The sequence below is a fragment of the Protopterus annectens genome, chromosome 4.part1 (assembly GCF_019279795.1).
Source record: "Protopterus annectens isolate FY-2018-M chromosome 4.part1, PAN1.0, whole genome shotgun sequence".
Lineage (NCBI taxonomy): Eukaryota > Metazoa > Chordata > Ceratodontiformes > Protopteridae > Protopterus > Protopterus annectens.
The window spans coordinates 415,415,943-415,437,853 of record NC_056734.1 but is presented as its reverse complement, the minus strand read 5'-3'; the positions used below and the strand labels follow the sequence as shown (position 1 = coordinate 415,437,853).

The following is a 21,911-nucleotide window of genomic DNA, read 5'->3' as shown; positions in this document are numbered from 1 at the left end:
GCAGTAGATAAGCCAAAAGGCAATGCTGAGAATTGATAATGCTCTGATCCTGCAAGAAATCTGAGGTATCTTCTGCAATTTGGTCGTATGGGGACGTGCAGGTATGCCTCCTTGAGATCCAGAGTCACCAGCCAAGACTCCTTGCCCAGCATGGGAAGAAGTTGCTGTAGGGTCAGCATTTTGAATTTTGGAACAATGAGATATGTGTTCAGAGCGGACAGGTCGAGGATAGGTCTCCACTGGTTTTCCTTTCTTGGTACCAGGAAAAGCCTTGAATAAAATCCTTGTCCTTGTTCCATAGCCGGTACCTATTCTATAGCTCTCATCCTTAGTAAGTGGTCTATTTGATGTAGAGCGTTTGTCTTTTGGTTTGGAGGTAGGTTTGGCATTACTCTCTTCCTTGGAAGAGTATGGAAGTGAAACCTGTAGCCTTTGTCTATTGTCTGTAAAATCCATTTGTCTCCTGTAATATGATGCCAATTTACTGAAAATAAGGCTAACTTTCCGCCTAAGGGTGCTTCTAGTTGTTCCCTGGTAGGCGGTTTCAGAGCCAAGTCACTGTGATTGTCCTGTGGAAGTGGTAGTGGCTGGATCTGTGGCAGTAGTTCTCTGGCTGTTAGGCTGCCACTGACGTCCCCTGTAGGCACCTCTGGATTGACCCCTGCCCCTTGGGCATCTATTTCTGCTTCTCTGTGCTCTGGTGGTGTCTGGAAAGGACCAATTCTTGGAAGGCCAGTTCCTACTAAACCTCGGAGGCTGGACCTGTAAGAAATCCTTGACTGTCTGTACAGATTTAGCTTTTTCTTCCACCTTCTTCAACACTTGCTGTGCAGGGGAACCAAACAAACTGTGCTTTTCCATGGGAGCATCTAGAAGCTTGGACTTTACATGGTCTGGTAAGGATTGCTCTTTTAACCATGCATGCCTTCTGATCACTGTACCAGTCATAGCTGATCTAAAGGAGGCCTCCAGTGCATCATAGCCGCATTTTAAGGAATGATTACTGACCTGCTGAGTGTTATGAACCAAATCCTGAAGGGACTTACGGTCTAAAGGCTCAGGTGAGGACAGTTTTTTAGTTAGCTGATCTAACAGGAATTCCTGATACTGAATCATGTGGAACTGACAGTTTAAGGCCCTGGCCGAAAGAGTAGCAGAAGTATACACTTTTTTACCCCATCTCTCTAAAGCCCTAGATTCTCTTTCAGAGGGGAGGGGGTTTTTGGAAGAGGCAGCTGCTACAGCTTTGGGGCCCTGTGAAATAGTTTCAGGATCTGCAATAGGAGCCTTATACAAGTGATAATGTGTGTCCAGAACCCTGTAGTATCTGTCGGGCTTAGCAGGGGCCGGAGGAAGAGAGTCAGGAGCAGTACAAGCATCATTAAATGCATCATCCACAACTGTAAGTACTGGAGGAATGGCTAAAGGCCTATGCTGTGGCAAATGTAAAAAGGTCCTAAGCCTTTTCCTAGAGTCTGAGAAATCCTGGCCCTGCCATTGAAATTGTTCTCCCCAAAAGAAAATTCCTCAGGAGGAGAGGCAGAAGGGATGGAGTCTTCTGCATCTGAGTCCTCATATGGAGAATAAGGGCCTTCTGGCGGATTAGTATTGTCTGAATCCTCAGAGGAGTAATCAGTAGTAACTGGCTCAGGGGGCTCTGCTCTAGGCCTCTTCTCTGGAGGGGGGTGAGAGGCCCTGTCAGGGTGAGGCTGGGATCCCCTGATCAAAGAAATGAGATCCTCTGCTAGACTAAGCATTTGAGTACTAGAGCTAGGCCTGTGAGAGGGGGTTTTAGCAGGCAAGGCCTTTGTTGATTTAGCTGCTTTGGCCCTGGCAAAAGCCTTAATTGACATGGATGCAGGGGGCCTAGCAGCTCCACGTGCAGGAGTAGATATATCTAAGGGGATAGTATCTGATAAATCCTGAGAACCTGTAAGACCAGGTGGAATTTCCATAGCAGATTCAGCCATGCTGGATGAGGCCTCGGTAGTAGGAGGCATGCTTTCGGCCGAAGGAAGAACCGCGGACTGGGTTTCAGCCGAAACCGAGACACTCGCGGTTTGCTTAACCGCGGTTTCGCCGAAACCGCAGACATGAGTGTCGGTCCTTTTCCTTACGCTTTTTAGCTAATTGTGAAGTCGGAGTCTCCGACGGCATGTTATAAGCAAAAGCGGAGCCGAAAAACTCCTCTGCAAACTCCGACCGACGTCTAAGTGCCCGTCGGTTGAAGGAAGCACAGGCTAGACAAGCTGCTACGTCGTGGTCTGGGCCTAAACAAGGTAGGCAGTAAGAGTGGAAATCTTTATGAGGTATTTGTTTCCCACAAGTTAAACAGTTATTCACTTTTTCTGACATCGGCTGAGGCAAGAAAGAGTCCCCAACGGGGTACTTAGCTTTTTAGAAGTCTTCGGTAGTAGTAATCTCTGGTTCTGACCGACCGGCACTTGCGAACAGCTTCTGCTTCGGGCGCCACGCGGCAAGAAAGACTGAGGAAAATGGTGTCGGCTGATGCCTTTATACCCAATTAACAGCAGCTATGACGTCGGGTGAAGTGCGACATCAGCCGAGGCCAGACCCAGACTTTGGAATCCGGCCGACCGAAGGGCTGCCTGGCAGGACAACCCATTTGTTAGGACTGCAGATGCATCCTTGAAGGACATCAGCCAATGCACACCAATGGCAGAAACAAAATCTGACTTAAATGTTTGGCTTCTTTGCACTCTGCACATGTGTTATCTACTGGAAGCACTTTTCATCATCAGCTGTGGGAAAACTGTGCAACAAAGTAAACTTTATTTAGCAACATTTTCTTACTATTACAAGAGCCCTGTTTTTTTTGCAGTTTATAACACAAATTATTCCCTAAAGGCATTAAACTGAGGTTGTAAAATCAGACACAATACAAATGTCTGACTCCTAACATCAGTACTTACTGGTCTTCTTCAACTCCTAGCTGCTGGATCTTTTCTTTGATCTTCATTGCTGATGTTCTCATTGCAATTTCCTCTAATAAGTGAAAATCTCCCTGATTAAAGATTTCTGTGTCTTCTAGTGGTCCAACGATCTGTTGGAAAAAAAGAACCACATTCAAGATAAAATAATTACGCATTGCAGACTATTGTACTTCGCCTATTCAGATTTCAGATGTACTTGGTCTGTACCCTTCACTCTCTACTTTCAGTTTCAAAACTCCCTTATCTACCGTGAAGGAGCTTAATTTTAAATAATTTTTCTTTGCTATTCCTGCCTGATAAAAGCTGCTTGAAAATCTGGAAAAAGCACCAATGTAAATCTTAGAAATCAACAAACTGTGCAGCAATTTGTCAAATTCTTTGTACTTCTTATTCTAGTTTAATGACCAATACTCTCCTTTCATTAAAGCATTCTTTACATACACAGACAGAATATGCAAACATACAATTTTTTACAGATACTTTTATTTATTTACTTACTATTTGTTGAACAGGTGAGTGGGATGGTCTGTTGACCCTTTCAGCTATAAACTGGGCTCAAGAGAGCAAGTTACATCCACAGAGATAACCTTGTATCTCTGTTGATGTATTTACTTAAGACTAAGGGACTACATGAGCTATTAATACAGAATTAAGACATTCCCAGGAATTCAATAAACGGCCTAGTGCAAACCATAAGGCCTTACTCCTAAGATATGGTACTTTGTGACTCAGAGATGATAGCCATGATGAGGAAAGATCTCATTAACATTTAATCTGCAAGTCTCTGAATCACAATTACTACCCACTAAGTGCGGAACATTGCTGATCTGCATATCGTAGTAGTAAACTGCTGCTCGTGTATGCACTGGCATTCCCTCCATTCAGTCTCCCACACATATAAGTGCACAATCAAGCATGTACACACATGCCCCGCAGTCCCTGTACATGTCCCTGACTTGTTAGCCAGCCAATGGTGCCACCCCCCCCAATCTCCATAAAAGTTTAAGTGCCACTACAGCATATGTCTATTATGCATGACAGCTAGTGGGTCTCTCACCCCCAAACCCTGTAATAGTTATGACACAATTGTAGTCACCCTAGTGTCTAGTGTTTTCCCCCATCCCCTTGATCCAAATAGTGGCTTACTTGCCATTATGGAACCATTGCACCTCCCTGCTCCACTCTGTACTGAAGTCAGTGCTGTTATGGCACTTAAATGTAAAGTAATCCCTCGCATCTAGTGTCTCCCCCCCCCCAACCTCTGATCCAAATCCTACAGTTGTGTTAGTTGAACACAGGCTTTTGGCCATGTCCACTACCATAAGGTGGTGGTGCCAGCCATGCAAATCTATAAACTTGTTGGGTTTTGCTTCCAATCTTTCCATGCTTAGTCCCACACTTTTTTTAGCATTACTATATTTACTTTGAAAGTTTCCAAACAAAGAGCTTCCTCAGCTTAGCTTTTCTCATCTCTACAATCAGCCATTTAGAAAACAGTGATCATTGCTGGAATCATCCACTTCATATCAAGCAAGCATAAATCAAAGGTAATGTCATTAGATGCCAAGATAGTGACAGCAGTGTAAAGCAGCTAACTGTTCAGTGCAGAGGACAGTTAAAAACAACAAAATCTGTGAACTTCTGTAACTTGTTAATAGAAACTGGTAAAGTGTCTCTATGATGTCCAGAAGGTCAACAAATAAATAAAAGTGACAGCAATTGTGAAACCAAAGAAGACTGAACCTAATGTGGTAGAGAAAAGACGAGAATAGCACATCTAATGGCAGATGAGTGATAAAAACTTGTCACCTTGGACAAAATGGACTCTGACATTTTCAAGATAAGTGGTTCCCTTTTGGAGTATATACAGTCAAAACTCAAAATAGAATTTCAAGATAAATGTTCTTTAACTGTGGGGAAAGTAAAGGAAAAAGTATAGTTTTGTACCTACCATAAATGTAGATGTTAGAGTGCTAATACAGCTGCAGTCATAACAGATGGGTTCTCCTGCCGTCAGGCGGGTCCTCGGTCAGCCAAATTCCAAAGTCTAGGTCCGGCGTCGGTTGTCGTCGCTTCTTCCCTGACGTCAATGCGCCAGGGGTATAAAAGAACCAGCCGACGCCATTTTCTTCAGTTTTTCTTGCCCCAGATGTCAGGTGCTCCCAGAAGGAAGGCAATACATAAATATGTGTGATAAAGCAATGCAATATAATCCAAATACAGTAGTGCAAGCAAATACATCAAGAAGGAATACCCCAAATCAGGTTGCATGAGGAGGTGTTAGTCAATAGGCCTGTCCCAAGAGGGGAAGGAGGGAGGGAAACCTGGACTGCAGCTGTATTAGCACTCGAACATCTACATTTATGGTAGGTACAAAACTGTACTATGTTCATCGTGCATACAGCTGCAGTCATAACAGATGGGTAGAATCTCAAAGCTAAGAAAGGGGTGGTAGGCACTAGGTGGAACTAGGAGGAGCCAGAATGTCCTGCAAGACTGCAGTGGCAAAGCCCACTCTAGATTTGGAGTATAATGGCAGGTGGTAGTGCTTGGGGAAGGTATGCACAGAACTCCATGTGGCTGCTTCCAAAATATCTTTGGTAGGAACTCCTCTGAGGAAAGCTGCAGAGGTAGCCGTGGCCCTTGTGGAGTGAGATCTGATGCCTGTAGGCACAGTTTTGCCATGAAAAGAATAGCAAATGCGTATGCAGTGGGCTATCCATTTTGAGATAGTCTGTTTGGAAATTGGCTTTCCTTCAGCCCCTATAGCATAGGACACAAAGAGCTGTTCTGATTTTCTGAAAGGCTTTGTTGTGTCCAAATAATAACGCAGTTGTCTGTGGATGTCCAAGGAATGTAGCAATCTCTCCCCTTTGTTTTGAGGATTAGGATAAAAGGTAGGTAAGTGTATAGCCTGATTCAAAGCTACCCTGGATACCACTTTTGGCACAAAGGACGGGTTGGTTCATAAGGAAACTCTGTCCTGATGGAAGATGATGAAAGGCTGCACAGCCATGAGAGCTTGTAGTTCCGATACCCTATGAGCTGAGGTAATAGCCAGAAGGAAAGCTGTTTTCCAGGACAACTGCAAATCTGATGAGGCAGCTGGCTCAAAAGGAGGCAAGGTCAGCTTTTCTAGAATGAAATTGAGATCCCAAGCAGGTATTGGTTGTTTCCTTGGGGGTCTTAGATTCTTAGCCCCTCTGAGGAACTGTCTTAAGAGGGGGTGAGAGAATAAGGGTGGATCCGTGTTGTATTCTGCAGAAATGGCTGAGACGCGGATTTTGATGGAGGAGAAAGAACGTCCACTGCCTAGCAGCTCAGCTAGATACTGTAATATTTGAGGTAAATTCAGTTTTCCAGGATCCTGGCCCTTCTTCTCATTCCAGACACAAAACCGTTAACATTTTGCGGAGTAAGTTTTTCTAGTAGACGGCCTTCTGGCCTCCAAAATGACATCCTGCACCTCCTTGGAAAGTAGGGTCTGTTGTGATGCTAAGGAATCTTCCATGCAGCTAGATTGAGTGTTTTTAGCTGACTGTGAAAAGTTTTGAAGCTGTGCTGAGTCAGAAGAAGAGGCATTAGAGGCAGGGTCCATGTTGGGGAATGCGTCAGGCTCCTCAGGAGTGGGTACCAGTGCTGTCTTGGCCAGTCTGGAGCAATGAGAATCATCTTTGGTCTGTCTGCTCTGATTTTTAATAGAACTTTGGGCAGCAGAGGAAGAGGTGGGAAGGCATAAACTGTCAATGATGTCCAACTGAAAGAGAGAGCGTCCACTCTCCAGGCCTTTGGATGAAAAATCCTTGAGCAGAATTTTGTCAATTGGTGATTTTTGTGGGAGGCAAAGAGATCTATGTCTGGCCTTCCCCATGCTCGAGTTATCTCTGTAAAAACTTGAGGATGCAACTTCCATTTGTGTGGATCTGTCATATTTCTGCTTAGGTTGTCTGCCAGCGTGTTTTCCTTGCCTGGCAAGTACTGTGCTTGTAGTTCGACTTGTAAGTCCAGGGCCATGTTCCAAAGTGACATGGCCAGCCTGCATAGGGGGTATGAATGGGTTCCTCCCCGTTTGTTTATGTACCACATTACTGTGGTGTTGTCCGTCCTTATCAATAGTTGACCTGGTTGCAGGAGGTCTTTGAAAGCTATAATAGCATTTATTACTGCTAGCATTTCCTTTTGATTGATGTGTAGGTGCTTTTCTTTTTGGGACCATTTGCCCTGAATGCAATGTCATGTGCACCCCCCAGGCGTAGTCCGAGGCGTCTGTTGTGATGACTTGGTTTGCTTGAGGCTTGCTGAATGGGAGACCTGTGTTTGTTTGGCATGCTTGAGCCCACCACAGAAATTCCTTTTGAAGACATGGAATTAGTGGTATTATTGTTTCCAAACTGTGGCTGTGTTGAGACCATAGGTTTTTCAGGTACCATTGAAGTTTCCTCATATGCAGCTTTGCACATGGGATTAGTAGGATGCAAGATGCCATGAATCCCAGAGCCTGCAGGATTTTCCTTGCAGTCAGCCTGGTGCAATTTGCTAGTGATCTGAAGTATTGAGTTAGTTGCCCCTGCTTCTCTGGCATGAGGTAGGCCATCTGGGTTTTTGTGTCCAAGTTGGCACCCAGGAAAATTATTTCCCGAGAGGGTATTAGCCTTGATTTCTTTTTGTTGACTGTGTATCCCAGAGAATTCAACAACATTATTACATAAGCCAGATGTTTCAGAAGAATGTGCTTGCTGTCCGCTTGGATCAGGCAGTCATCCAAATAGGGTTATATTTGTATCCCTTGAAGTCTGCAGTAGGCAATTACTGATGCCAGGCATTTCGTGAATACTCTGGGCGCAGTAGATAAGCCAAAGGGCAATGTAGAGAATTGATAATGGGTTGAACCTGCAAGAAATCTGAGGCATCTTCTGCAATTTTGTCTGATTGGGACATGCAGGTATGCCTCCTTGAGGTCCAATATTACCAGCCAAGACTCCTTTGCCCAGCATGGGAAGAAGCTGCTGTAGAGTGAGCATCTTGAATTTTGGTACGAGCAGAAATGTGTTCAGGATGGATAGGTCCAAAATAGGTCTCCAATCCTTTTCCCTTCCTTGGTACCAGGAATAGTCTGGAATAAAAACCTTGACCTTGTTCGTGTGTAGGTACCTCTTGAATAGCTTTCATGCCTATGAGATCTGAAATTTGTCTTTGTGCCTCTGCCCTTTGATTGTGTGGCAGGTTTGGCATGCCTCTCATTTTTGGAAGGGTATGAAAATGGAATCTGTAGCCTCTGTTTATAATGTCTAGGATCCATTTGTCTTTTGTGACAATATGCCAATTTTTTGAAAATAATGCCAGTTTTCCGCCTAATGGTGCTGCCATTTGAGTCTTACTTGGCATGCAAAGGGGAAAGTCATTGGGCTTGCTTTCTGAATGGCTGCGAGTTATCCTCACTACCTCTTTGTGTAGGAGCTTGCCATTGTCTGCCTCTAAACGATCCTTGGGATTGCCCTCTGCCCCTTGGGCGCCTGTATCTACCTCTTTGGGGTCTGTCCGTGGCTGGAAAGGACCATTTTTTGGAAGGCCAATTTCTACTGAAACGTGGTGGTTGTACCTGTAGAAAATCTTTCACTGTTTGCATTGATTTAGCCTTTTCCTCCATTTTCCTTAATACCTCCTCAGCATTAGCACCAAATAATACATCCTTTTGTAGAGGGGCATCTAGTAATTTAGCTTTGACATGATCTGGTAAGGTTTGTTCCTTGAGCCAGGCATGTCTACGTATGACTGATCCTGTAACAGCAGCTCTACATGAGGCCTCTAGAGCATCAAAACCACATTGTAAGGTATGTTTACCCACTTGTTCTGCACTATGCATCAAATCCTGCAACTCCTTCAAGTATGGTTGTTCAGGTTGTGACATTTTACTTCTCAATTGTGATAACAAAAACTGTTGGTACTTTAGCATATGGAATTGACAGTTTAATGCCCTCATGGTTAAGGTGGCCGAGGTATATACCTTTTTTCCCCACCTTTCTAAGGATCTGGAATCTCTCTCAGAAGGTAATGGATTTTTAGCAGTGGAGGCCTTAATTCCCTTGGGGCCCTGTGAGACAGTTTCTGGGTCAGCAGCATGGCTTTTGTATAGAAATTGGTGTGAGTCAGGAACCCTGTAGTACCTGTCAGGCTTGACTGGAGCTGGAGGTAGAGAATCCAGGTTAAGGCAGGCCTCCGAGCACACATCATCTAGTATGTCCAAGACAGGAGGTATAGCTAGAGGCCTATGCTGAGGTAGCAAGAGAAATTCCCCAAGCCTTTTCTTGGAATCTGAATAATCCTGGCCTTCCCAGTGGAAGTGTTCCCTTAAGGTATGCAAAGTTTCCCCAAATGAGTAATCCTCTGGGGGGGATACAGAAGGAATGGACTCCTCTGCATCAGAGTCTTCAAAAGGGGAGTAAGAATGTTCCTGCTCATCAGAGTGCTCTGATATAATGGAGCCCTGATCAGAGGAGGGGGATTCTTCCTCCACTCTGAGCCTTTTGTCCTGGAGGGGTTGAGAACCCCTGATAAGAGTAATTAGATCCTCAGCCATCTTAAGCATCTGTTTTTTAGGCATGGGGCCTGGAGATGGGCCCTGTGTAGCTTGTCTCTTAGAATGCATGGCTGCTTTAGACTTAGTGAAAGCCTTGATGGAAAAAGAAGAGGAAGGTCTGAAGACACCTTGAGAGGAGGTAGACCTGTCCACATTTTGAGATTCACCGCCAAGTGTGGATTCGGTATCTGTAGTCGGGGTGTGGGCCGAGGAGCCTGCGACCTCGGGCACAGGAGACACCGCCAATGTAGTGTCGACGATAGTCAGGGGCTGCGTAGGCGCCTCGCTGAGAACCGGACCACGTGTAGTCGGCTTTGGCCTGGTGTCGGTAGAGGCCGCGGACCTCATGTGTCGGTCCTTATCTTTGTGTTATTTTAGACAAAACTGGAGTCGGAGTATCCGATGACATAATATAGTTAAATTTTTTGCCAAAATAATGCTGGGCAAACTCCGCCCGACGCTTAATGGTGCGTTTGTTGAATGTAGCACAAAAGCGACAGAGACGTCGTGGTCTGGGCCTAAACAAGGAATACAGAGGGAATGGAAAACCTTATGCGGTATTTGCTTCCCACATGAAATACAATTATTAACTTTGTCTGACATTGGTCTGAGGCAAGAAAAGTTTCAACGGGTACTTAGCTTTCAAGAAGACTTCGTTGCAAAATTTTCATAATTTCAGGAGCTGGCCGACCGGCACTTGCGAACTGCTTCTGCTTTGGGCACCACGCGGCAAGAAAGACTGAAGAAAATGGCGTTGGCTGGTTCTTTTATACCCCTGGCGCACTGACGTCAGGGAAGAAGCGACGACAACCGACGCCGGACCTAGACTTTGGAATTCGGCCGACCGAGGACCTGCCTGATGGCAGGAGAACCCATCTGTTATGACTGCAGCTGTATGCACGATGAACATCAGTAGTAAATGAATGATGAATGAAAAAGGAACCCACTTTATTATATGATGGAAACCAGTATGCAACATTGTAACATGTTACATTTGGTAAAGCATTTACTAGGTCTAGAAATGCATACAAAGTTAATGAGACAATTACATTGATTGAAAGTAGGCTAGATAGCAAGATTCACAAGAATAAATGCACCATAAACAATGAGTGAGCAAAGTTGTTTAAATGCAGGGAAACATAGGTATGGGCAAGGTTGTTTGGTATACTTAAAATGCAAGGAAGCATACTGAAAATTGTTTTAAAACCACCAGAATCAGTAAAACCAGTAATCAAATTACTTCATTTCATTTTCAATACCTCTTGGCTAAAACCGCATCTGTTATCAGGGCTTCAGACTGTAATATTCTCAGTCTGCAGACTGACCCAACTGTAGTGCTTCTGGAATGTAACTTTCCTTCCTTAAGCTGTGCATTACTGCAAAAAAGTAGAGCTTCTGTATCTGGATAGTTAAGTTTGACCTTTTGAAAATTTTAATGAAAGTTAATGGGGGGGTGTTGAAAATGTGCATTGGCTGTGGGAAACAACCTATTGAAACTAATATACAGAATAAAATAATGTAGACAAGCTTTGCTATTGAGTGACACAAGACTAGAGGGACAGCTTCCCACATAATATGCTGCACACAAATGAAATAGACACATCAATGATTTATGGTAGGTGTTCTCCAGTCCTAAGGAGTAAATTAGGGTTTGTGTTTGCTTAGACAAGACAGCAAGTAACTTTACATCACTGTATGTTATCAGCATCAGCTGTGTTGCCTTCATAAAAATATGTACATGCTTAACAGACACTTTATTTCTTGGTTTAGAAATTAACCATATTCTAATAAGAGATCAGGCTGGGACAATATTACACAAAAGAATATACAGCGACACAAAAGTGACAGAAACCGAGAATGGAGGACTAGTGCGTAACAGAAAAACAAAGCATACAAGTAGAATAAAATATAAGTTTTACTATGGTACAATTTCACTTATTAGCTTGGAATGCTGATGAACACAAAAAAGCAGGTCAGGATAGCGACTTACAGTCACAATAGTAATGTATTGATAATACAGAAAATGTGCATGAATCAAAGAAAATGATAGATATGTAAAAAAATATAGGGAAGGAGTTTTATTTATTTATTTATTTTGGAACAGGAGTGTGAAAGAAAAGGATCGATATAAATTAAAAAGGGTAAAGGAATAAAGACTGATGAGCAAATTAAGGACAGACAAGGAAATATATAGTAGTGGAAGGTTACTGGCAGGGTGTAAGAATTTCACTGGCTGCACTATATATTCTAACAAAAGCAGTGACACAAGGGAACAGATTCCAAAAGACTTGCTCTTGGTGTAAGACGACAATACAGCATAACGTTATAAACAACATGGAGTAAACGATTAAAGATATTACAAATGATCAATGGAGAATAATATATCTTAACCCCGGATACGCACACTAGAGAGAGAACATTTTGAATTTTTGCATGGAAATGTTTGCAAAAATATTTTCTACATCCCTACGAGGCTTGAAAAAATGTTCTAGCAAAAAAAAGAGGTGAATAATGGAGGTGTGATGGTTCAGAAAGGGGTTCTTGAAAACTAAGCAGTTGCTTCAGTACAAAAATGACTAACTTGCTGAGTCTTGGAAGAGAATCACTAAGGAGACTTTTTTTTGGATTGGTGTCAATGAGCATGTGATAAAGAGATGAAAGTGTTGCTATTTTAGTACTGATAGTTGCTTGGAATGATAAAGCTAGAAAATGGAAAACCACAGACAAACCATCAGTACCAAAGGTGAAAAGCATGATTACAAAGATTATAAGCATGGAACTGAGAACTACCAGAGATCAGAAACAGAACACCTTAGTAACATAAAAAAGCTCTGCATGGGATTCTGTAATGGAAACCATTCCATGTCGTGTCGTCTTAGAACACAGATTACGTAAAATGTGTTATCTATTTAATAAAGCAGACTGCAATCCAACCATCCAACCATCCAAAACACCTTTTCTGCCATTTTTGGTACATGGGGTCGGAGTGTCACTTCAACAGTGACAATCATCTACAGCCAAGGTTAACACCACTGGGTGGCTAGTCCTGCTGCGGCTATTCTTCCATACCACACACTCACATGCACACTCACACCTATGGCTAATTTAGTGTGTCCATTCCACCTACTGCATGTCTTTGGAAAGTAGACTGCAATACAAGGTGTGAAGTCACTGGCACAATTGCTAGAATATGTAATACAGTGAAAATAAAACATAAAATCAATGGTTAATTCCTGATCTAGTGTGATTAACTGTTTTTGTTTAAGTAGCAATGTTAAGTCAAACTTGAGATTAAGATTAGATAGAATAGTTTATTTTGTTTGGATTTAGATGTTCAACAATGACAAGCTACTGAAAGTTAAATGCAAGCACTGATTGTCTAACACAAGACTAGTTTAGTTATATTGTATACACGCACAACTATAAAATGGTTTTACCAGCAATCTCTGCCAAAATAACAAATGTGCCATGCATTTACATTGCACAGAATGTAAACATGAAAATGTGGTAATCGATAAAGATTTGCCGTACAAACCAAAGGGAATTACAATGCAATGTTAAAAAATAACCCTCTCTTATGACTGATAATATTCTCTTTCCTAAAAATGAACATAAACATTACTACCACAACACATAGATATAGTTAGTTAATAGGATCTTAATGCCCAGTTTACAGAGAGATGAAACTACCTTCCCCACAGAAAAAAATGTCACTTATCTGTGATTGGCATATACTGGTACTGAACTCTAACAATAATAGGAAAAATAAATATTTGGTCAGTAAAGGTGATGAACTGTTTGCTACCTATCTTTATTAAACAGCAGAACTAACATCATACACAGAAATGCGAGGCAAAAAATATATTGCCCATCACTCATAAGCCTTATTTAATACAACATTTTAATGCAATGAAGGATCACTGTCTTAATTACTAATTACTTATTGCCTCATGCTTCTAATTTTATGGACCTTATATGTTTATTGCACTTCAGCACCAATGAAGATGCTTGCTTTACCTGGATGAGATGATATTAATACTAAACAGAGCTGCTTCAGTTTGTAGGCTTACAAAAGCACATTAAACAAGTCACCTGTTTTTCAGGTTGAACTAAATGGCAGTATGTCTGCATAAAAGATGCAGACTTTCTCATCATTTGTTGGCTCTAGCAAGTGTGCTACATAATATTTAATGCCCTCTTTTTGTTTTAGTAATTCATTATATCCTGTTTTTCCCTTGTGCTTGCTGATGTCTGACTCCTCCTCCCTCCTAGTACATTTTGTCTTCCCATGGCACTCAAGCGGCAAGAACAAATGGGGGTGGCTACTGGTGAGAGACTATATGATCAGGTAGGGTTTAGGTTTGATGGCCCTAAAAATGAACATTAGAAAAAAAAGATACGTAATTACTAACACTGTAGTGCAACCATATTTTAAGACATACGTGAGACAGTTTATCCAGTCAGTATATTCATAATCTCAAAGTTTATGCTGTGTACCGCAAAAAGGATGAGGAGTGCGGGAGATTTGGAATAAATTATTAAAACTCTGTATGAATAACACCAAACATAACAGTAGATGCTCAAGCAGAATCACTGCTGTAGGTATATTCACTGCATACGAAAATTATTTGCAAACTTATGCCAAGCAAACAAGCTTAATCCACACAAGTCTATAGACCCCACTACATCAGCTGGCTCCTCCCTGCCCAGATAAGAAGGGCAGTTAGTTTGCACAATCTTCAGTTCATTTATTTGCCAGTGAAGATATGAGGGATAAGCCTGACAAAGGAAAGAGGCCCACTTTTGTTTTTAGCTCCCAAATTAGACCAAGCAGACAAACTCATAACAGCCTCTAGAGGAGCTAGGAGCACAGCACAGGTCAAGTCATGGATTAGAACACTCTCCATGATTCGCACCCCTCTAGAACACAAGAGGAGTAATTTTTTCTTTGTCATGGAACATTACCTGTTCCAAAGCCATGGTGGATTTCTATTGAGTGACATGCGGGTTTGCTCCTGCAACAGCCACCATCGACTTCGGTGCCCTCACCATCCTATACCTCTGGAATCTACTGTTATCCTGGGAAAAGCCATGGATTTTTTTGGGGGAAGGCTCTTAGAGCAAACAGAAGAACTTGGGCTCTACTATGTCCTACCCAAGGGAAAATGTCCCAGTTCTATTCCTCACTTGGTGGGGTTCTGTCTAGGGAGAGTTGCAGGGGCTGTGTTCTCAGATAATCAGGGAATGGAGTTGCCCTGCTCCTGCAATGCACATGTGTATAGTCATATGAGGGTAAGCATATAATGGACATTTTTGTGATGCATGTTCATACCTCTGCATCTGTAGAAGACAGGCAAACCTCCCCACTAACAGACATGCATCTCTGTGCAGTTCCTGATCTAGGAATTTAACCACTAAACATACACCCTCAGCACATGCCCAGCTCTCAGGGACAGAGGTGAGTAGGCAAATGCCTCTTCATTTCTCTTTTTCCTCATGCCAGCAACAGCAGATGCTTGAGCATCAAGCCTCCAACTGAACTTGGGTTACAGGTGTGAAAAGTCAGGGCTTTCTTTATTCCTCTACACCAATGCAGTGAAGCAAAGAGCGAGCAGAATAGGGGGAATAATAAAGTACAGTTTTGTACCTACCATAGATGTAGATGTTCGAGTGTTCACACTGCTGCAGTCATTACACTTGCGTTATCCTGCCGTCAGGTGGTCCCGCAGTCGGCCCGAGTTCCAAAGTCTTGGTCCGGCGTCGGTTGCTGTCGCTTCTTCCCTGACGTCAGTGCGCCAGGGGTATATAAGATGCATCCGACGCCATTTTCTTCAGTTTTTCTTGCCCCAGATGTCAGGTGCCCCCAAGTAGGTAGGAAATACATATTGCTAATCAAAAATATACAATAAAAACAATACCTTCAGTTACCAGCAAATACACCCCTAAGGTTGTATAGGATAGAAAGGTATAGATAAGTCCAGCTAGTTTAGAGGGGATGGAGGGAGGGTATCCTGGACTGCAGCAGTGTGAACACTCGAACATCTACATTTATAGTAGGTACAAAACTGTACTATGTTCATCGTGTTACACTGCTGCAGTCATTACACTTGGGTAGAATCCCAAAGCTGAGGTTGGGTGGCTGGTCTATAAAGAGTTAGGATTGGCTATGAGGCCCTGCAGAACTGCAGTGGCAAATCCTGCTCTGGATTTTGAGTAAAGAGGCAGGTGGTAATGCTTGGTAAAGGTGTGCACTGAACTCCAAGTTGCAGCCTCCAAAATTTCCTTGGTAGGTACTCCTCTGAGAAAGGCTGTTGAAGTGGCTGTTGCCCTGGTGGAATGTGGCCTAATGTTATTTGGGACTGATTTTCCATGCTGTGTGTAGCAGTACTGAATACAGTGTCCTATCCATTTGGATATAGTCTGCTTTGAGATAGCCTTGCCCTGTGATCCTGCAGCATATGCTACAAACAGTTGCTCAGTTTTCCTGAGAACCTTTGTTTTGTCCAAGTAGAAGTGTAGCTGCTGTGTATGTCTAAAGAATACAAAAGTTTCTCCCCTTTATTCTGGGGGTTTGGATAAAAAGTTGGCAAATGGATAGTTTGGTTAAGAGCCACACTAGATACCACCTTTGGCATAAAGGTAGGGTTTGTCCTTAAAGATACCCTGTCCTGATGAAAAATTATAAAAGGTTCCACTGCCATTAATGCCTGTAGCTCTGCGACTCTTCGTGCTGAAGTTACTGCCAGGAGCAGAGCTGTTTTCCATGATAAAAATTTTTGGCTGGCTCAAAAGGTGGTAGGGTCAGTTTTTTTCAAAACGAAATTGAGGTCCCAAGTTGGTGTTGGTGCTCTCCGGGGCGGTCTTATGTTTTTAGCCCCTCTGAGGTACTGCTTTAGCAAAGGATGAGAGAATAAAGGAGGATCTGTGTTGTAATGTGCTGAAATGGCAGCGGCGTGGATCTTAATTGATGAGATGGATAGGCCTCTGTCCAGCATCTCAGTTAAGTATTGTAAAATCTGAGGAATGTTTGGAACAAGAGGGTCAAGGCTTTGAGCCTGGTTCCAGGCGAAGAATCTCTTCCATTTTTCTGAGTAAGCTTTCCTGGTGCTAGGCCTCCTGGCCTCCAAAATGACATCCATAACGGCTTTAGAGAGAGGTGTTGTATGTTTGACTAATGTATCTGCAATGCAGCCAGGTTTAGGGTTTTGAGCTGACCGTGCAGGATCCGATTGTTTTGTTGAGTCAGAAGGTGTGGAATTTGAGGCAAAATCCATGGTGGGCCTTGAGCCAAGTTCCTTAAGATAGGGTACCAGTGCTGGCGTGGCCAGTCTGGAGCAATCAGGATCATCTGTGGCTTTTCTTGTCTGGCTTTCAAGAGTACCCTTGAAAGGAGAGGCAGTGGCAGGAAGGCATAAACTTTTAGGTTTTTCCAGCTGAACAGAAGAGCATCCACTTTCTTACCTGGCAGGAATTGTGCTTGCAGGTGAACTTGATACGTTAGAGCTGTGTTCCACAAGGTCATGGCTTGCCTGCATAGGGGGTAAGAATGAGTGCCCCCTTGCTTGTGTTTATGTACCACATTACTGTGGTGTTGTCTGTCTTTAGTAGTAATTGTCCTGGATGTAGAAGGTCCTTGAAAGCTGTTAGGGCATTTTGAACAGCCAACATCTCTCTGATTGATGTGAAGATGCATCTGGTCTGTGGTCCACTTGCCCTGAATGCATTTTCCTGCCATGTGTGCTCCCCAGGTGTAATCCGAAGCATCTATTGTTAGAGTTTGCCTGGCTGTGGGTTGGGTAAAAGGCTGACCCTTGTTTAGGTGACATGCCTGTGCCCACCATCGAAACTCCTGTTGTAGGCAGGGAATCATTGGTATTACTGCTTCTAAACTGTGAGAGTGTTGAGTCCAAACACTTTTCAGGTACCACTGTAATTTCTTCATATGCAGTCTGGCATATGGTATTAGTAGTATGCAGGATGCCATGAATCCCAGGGCCTGCAGAATTTTTCTTGCAGGGAGATGGGACTTTCTTGCCAGCAATTGAAAATATTGAGTTAGTTGAACTCGTTTCTCTGGCGTGAGGTAAGCCATCTGGGCTGTTGTATTTAAGCTGGCACCCAGGAATATAATCTGTTGAGAGGGCACTAGTTTTGACTTCTTTTCGTTTACTGTGTACCCTAGAGAAATTGGCAATCTTTTTACAAACGCCAGATGCTGTAGAATAATGTCCTTTGTCTCTGCTTGAATGAGGCAGTCATCCAGATAAGGATATATTTGAATTCCTTTTTGCCTGCAAAATGCAATTACTGTTGCCAGGCACTTTGTGAAGACCCTGGGCGCAGTAGATAAGCCAAAGGGCAGTGCAGGGAATTGGTAGTGCAATGTACCAGCTTTGAATCCGAGGTATCTTCTGCAATTTTGTCTGACAGGGACATGCAGGTATGCCTCTGAGGTCCAGAGTAACAAGCCAAGCCTTCTTGCCCAGCATGGGTAGAAGCTGCTGTAATGTCAACATTTTGAATTTTGGAATATCCAGGTAAGTATTCAGAATTGAAAGATCTAGTATGGGCCTCCAGGCCTTGTCCTTTCTGGGGACCAGGAAGAGTCTTGAGTAAAATCCTTGTCCTTGTTCCTGTTGTGGTACTTTTTGAATAGCTCTCATGTCCATGAGGGCTGAAATTTGTTTTTGTGCCTCTGCCCATTGATTTTGTGGCAGGTCTGGCATTCCTTTTAGCCTTGGTAAAGTATGAAAGTGGAATCTGTAACCTTGAGACACAATATTCAGGACCCATTTGTCTTGGGTGATTGTTTGCCAGTTTTGAGAAAAAAGTGATAGTTTTCCCCCTAAGGGGGCTTCCAAAAGGGACGTGCTTGGCATACGAAGGGGAAAGTCATTGTGACGGTTTCCTGTAAGGTTGAGACTTGTCCTCACCACCTTTTGGGGTTGAGGTGCCCCACTGTCGTTGTCTGTTTGAGCCTTGGGGTTGAGATCTGCCTCTTGGGCGTCTGTATCTGCCTCTCTGTGGCCTGTCTGACACTGGAAAGGACCAATTCTTTGCTGGCCAATTTCTGCTAAACCGAGGTGACTGTACCTGTAAGAAATCCTTGACTGTTTGCATAGATTTTGCTTTATCCTCCAATTTTTTTAACACCTCTTCTGCCTTAACACCAAACAAAGTATCATGCTGTAAAGGAGCATCCAATAATTTTGCCTTAACATAATCAGGTAAACTTTGTTCTTTTAACCAAGCATGTCTTCGAATCACAGAACCTATAACTGCGGCTCTACAAGGGGCCTCTAATGAATCAAAACCACATTGCAGAGTATGTTTTCCCACCTGTTCAACTGCATGCAATAAATCCTGCATTTCTTTACAGTCAGGAGCTTCTGTGCTTGCAAGCATTTTTTGTTTTAACTGAGCCATTAAATATTCTTGGTACTTAAGCATGTGAAACTGGCAATTTAAAGCTCTTACTGCTAAAGTTGCAGAAGTGTATACTTTCTTCCCCCATCTATCCACATCTCTGGAATCTCTGTCAGAGGGCACTGAATATTTTGCAATGGAAGCCTTAACCCCTTTTGGACCCTGGGAAATAGCTTCTGGATCAGCAGAAGGGTTTTTGTAAAGAAACTTGTGAGAGTCAGGGACTCTATAATACCTATCTGGCTTGGCTGGAGCAGGGGGCAAAGAGTCAGGAGATAAACTGGATTCAGAGAACACATCATCCACAATATCTAACACAGGCAGAATAGCCAGGGGCCTGTGTTGAGGCAATAAGAGGAAATCCTTGAGCCTTTTCTTGGATTCTGAGTAATCCTGGCTTTCCCAATGGAAATGCTCCCTCATGGTATGTAAAGTTTCCCCAAAAGAATAATCCTCAGGAGGAGAGGCTGAAGGGATAGATTCTTCAGCATCAGAGTCCTCATAGGGGGGTAGAGAGTATCCCTGGTCTGAAGAGGAATCAGAGGAAATGGAAACCTGATCAGAGGAATCATAGTCTGTTATCCTGCCTAGGCCTTTTCTCAGGAGGAGGATGGGAACCCCTGATTAGAGTGATGAGGTCTTCAGCCATTTTAAGCATCTGTTTCTTAGGCATGGAGGACTGTCCAGGACAATGCTGTACTTGTTTCTTTGTCTTTAATGGTACCTTTGTCTTGGCTGTTGTTTTAATGGCGAGTTGTGAAGGTCTGAAAACACCCTCAGAAGCCGATGCCTGCTCAGCGACTCCGGACCCATCTGAGGGATTAGTTTCTGTAGGCCCAATACCTTGAGTTTCCAGAGGCCTAGATGTCTCCAAGTGGGAGTCGGAAGCGGCCTGTGGCTCTGAGGTAGCAGGTGTCAGGGGCTGTGAAAGCGCCTCACTGAGAACCGGCGAATGAACTGGAAGAGGTTTTGTCGTCGGTTTTGGACCTCGGATGCCTGTCTTTATCCTTGTCTTTGCGTTTTTTCGGTATTGAGGTCGTCGGCTGATCCGAGGGCATCGTATAATTGAACCTTCGGCCAAAGTAGTGCAAAGCAAAATCAAAAAGTCTTTTTATAGTGCGTTTGTTAAATCTAGCACAAAACCGACAACTAGTGACGTCGTGATCAGGGCCTAGGCATGGAATACAGTAAGAGTGGAAGTCCATATGAGGTATTTGCTTCCCACAAGAAATACAATTATTAACTTTTTCTGACAATTTAAAGCTCTTACTGAGGCTAGAAAAAAGTTTCCCCAACGGGGTACTTAGCTTTACTGAAGACTTCGGATCTGAAATTCGACTTCGAAAATCTCAGCAGTCGGCTGACCGGCACTTGCAAACTGCTTCTGCTTCGGGCACAGTGCGGCAAGAAAGACTGGAGAAAATGGTGTCGGATGCATCTTATATACCCCTGGCGCACTGACGTCAGGGAAGAAGCGACAGCAACCGACGCCAGACCAAGACTTTGGAACTCAGGCCGACTGCGGGACCGCCTGAAGGCAGGATAACCCAAGTGTAATAACTGCAGAAGGCAGGATAACCCAAGTGTAATGACTACAGCAGTGTAACATGACTAACATCCCTGCAGTCCTCTCCACCTCACTGAGGAAAATTAATAGCGCAGACTAAAGAAACCACAGTGCGAAAGGTTGGTTGCCAGCTACTACTACAGCAATGATCTTACTTGAGCACCTCCAATTATCCTGTTATGATGAGTGTACTCGCACATTAGTACCAAGTTCTTTGTATGGCTCACTGATGAAACAGTATTCATTACATATGGGAAGACTGCCAAACAAGTGTATGAGGAGGGAGGTGGCAAACAATGCTAAGATAAACTTATCTCTAACCCCCCTCTATAATTTGAGTTCAAGAGCTCAGAGCAGACACACTTGCTGGATAGTTCTGACAAACCATTCAGTGCTATTGGACTTGAAATGGTCAGAAAAGTTGTGACTGGAGGACAACACAGTGGCCTTGCAAATGCTCAGAGTAAAGACATTCCAAGCATTTTGTCTAAGGTCCCTGGTTCTGCCTATTTTACTTCCAGAGTTGTCCATGGATATCTAACAGATACAATCATCTGAAACAAGAAACAAAGGTGAATGGTTCAGCTGAGGGAAAATTCTGAGGCTACCTCTGGCATGAAAAAAGTTTTGGTTCTCAAACTTACTCTGTCTTTGAAGAACATGTAAATGGTTCTTTGCATATCAAGGCTCGCAACTCTGAAAACCTCCTTTCTAAGGTAACAGCTGCAAAAAAAAAATGAATTCCCAAGACAATCACTTAGCAAATGAAGATGGAAAGATTTAAACCAAGTATCCATGGAATAAGAAGCAGCTTACTAACAAGTAAGAGCTTTAGTCTTCTATACTAATTGCTTGACTGTGGCCGTATGGTGCTTGTGGCAAGATTTTACAAAATTTCAAAATATTCACAAGATTTAAGGGTCTAGAACATACCTCTTTGGGTCAACCTTTTTTATGGGGGGGGGGTCTAGGAACAGTCTGCAAAAGAACTGCTTTCCATACTTTCCCAGCAGAGACTCTTCTTTGTCTCCCTGGGCCAGAAACTGGATGAGAAAGGGAAAGGCCAACTCTACTTGATTCACTAACATGGGAAGCATCCCTAAGAAATGAGGGAAGGGCTACAATTCTGTAGTCCAAAATATTTCAGCTGTCTCAGTGACAGCTTGTTTGTTGAAAATCACCCATCAAATGTTAACATTTGTTGATTTTGTATACCCGCTGAATACACACAGTTGTTCACAGTGTGAAAGTAAGCGGTGAGTGTGATTGATTGCTTTATTGAGAATGAGCTCTTTCCTGTGTGTTATTAAATCATACAGGGGGAACTCTAGGTTCTTGAAAAGCAATGAAATAGTGTATCAAGAGGTTTAGGTATGTTTCTTGATGA

The 21,911-nt window shown here is 43.2% G+C and overlaps 1 protein-coding gene across 1 annotated transcript in view; it reads right to left on the bottom strand.

Moving 5' to 3' along the window:
- Positions 1-21,911, bottom strand: part of UGGT1 (UDP-glucose glycoprotein glucosyltransferase 1) — a gene marked incomplete in the record, with an annotated part of 2,149,769 nt that overhangs the window by 902,876 nt on the left and 1,224,982 nt on the right. The window contains 1 exon segment of the mRNA XM_044070228.1: positions 2,934-3,064. Within this exon segment, the coding sequence (XP_043926163.1) occupies positions 2,934-3,064 (131 nt within the window).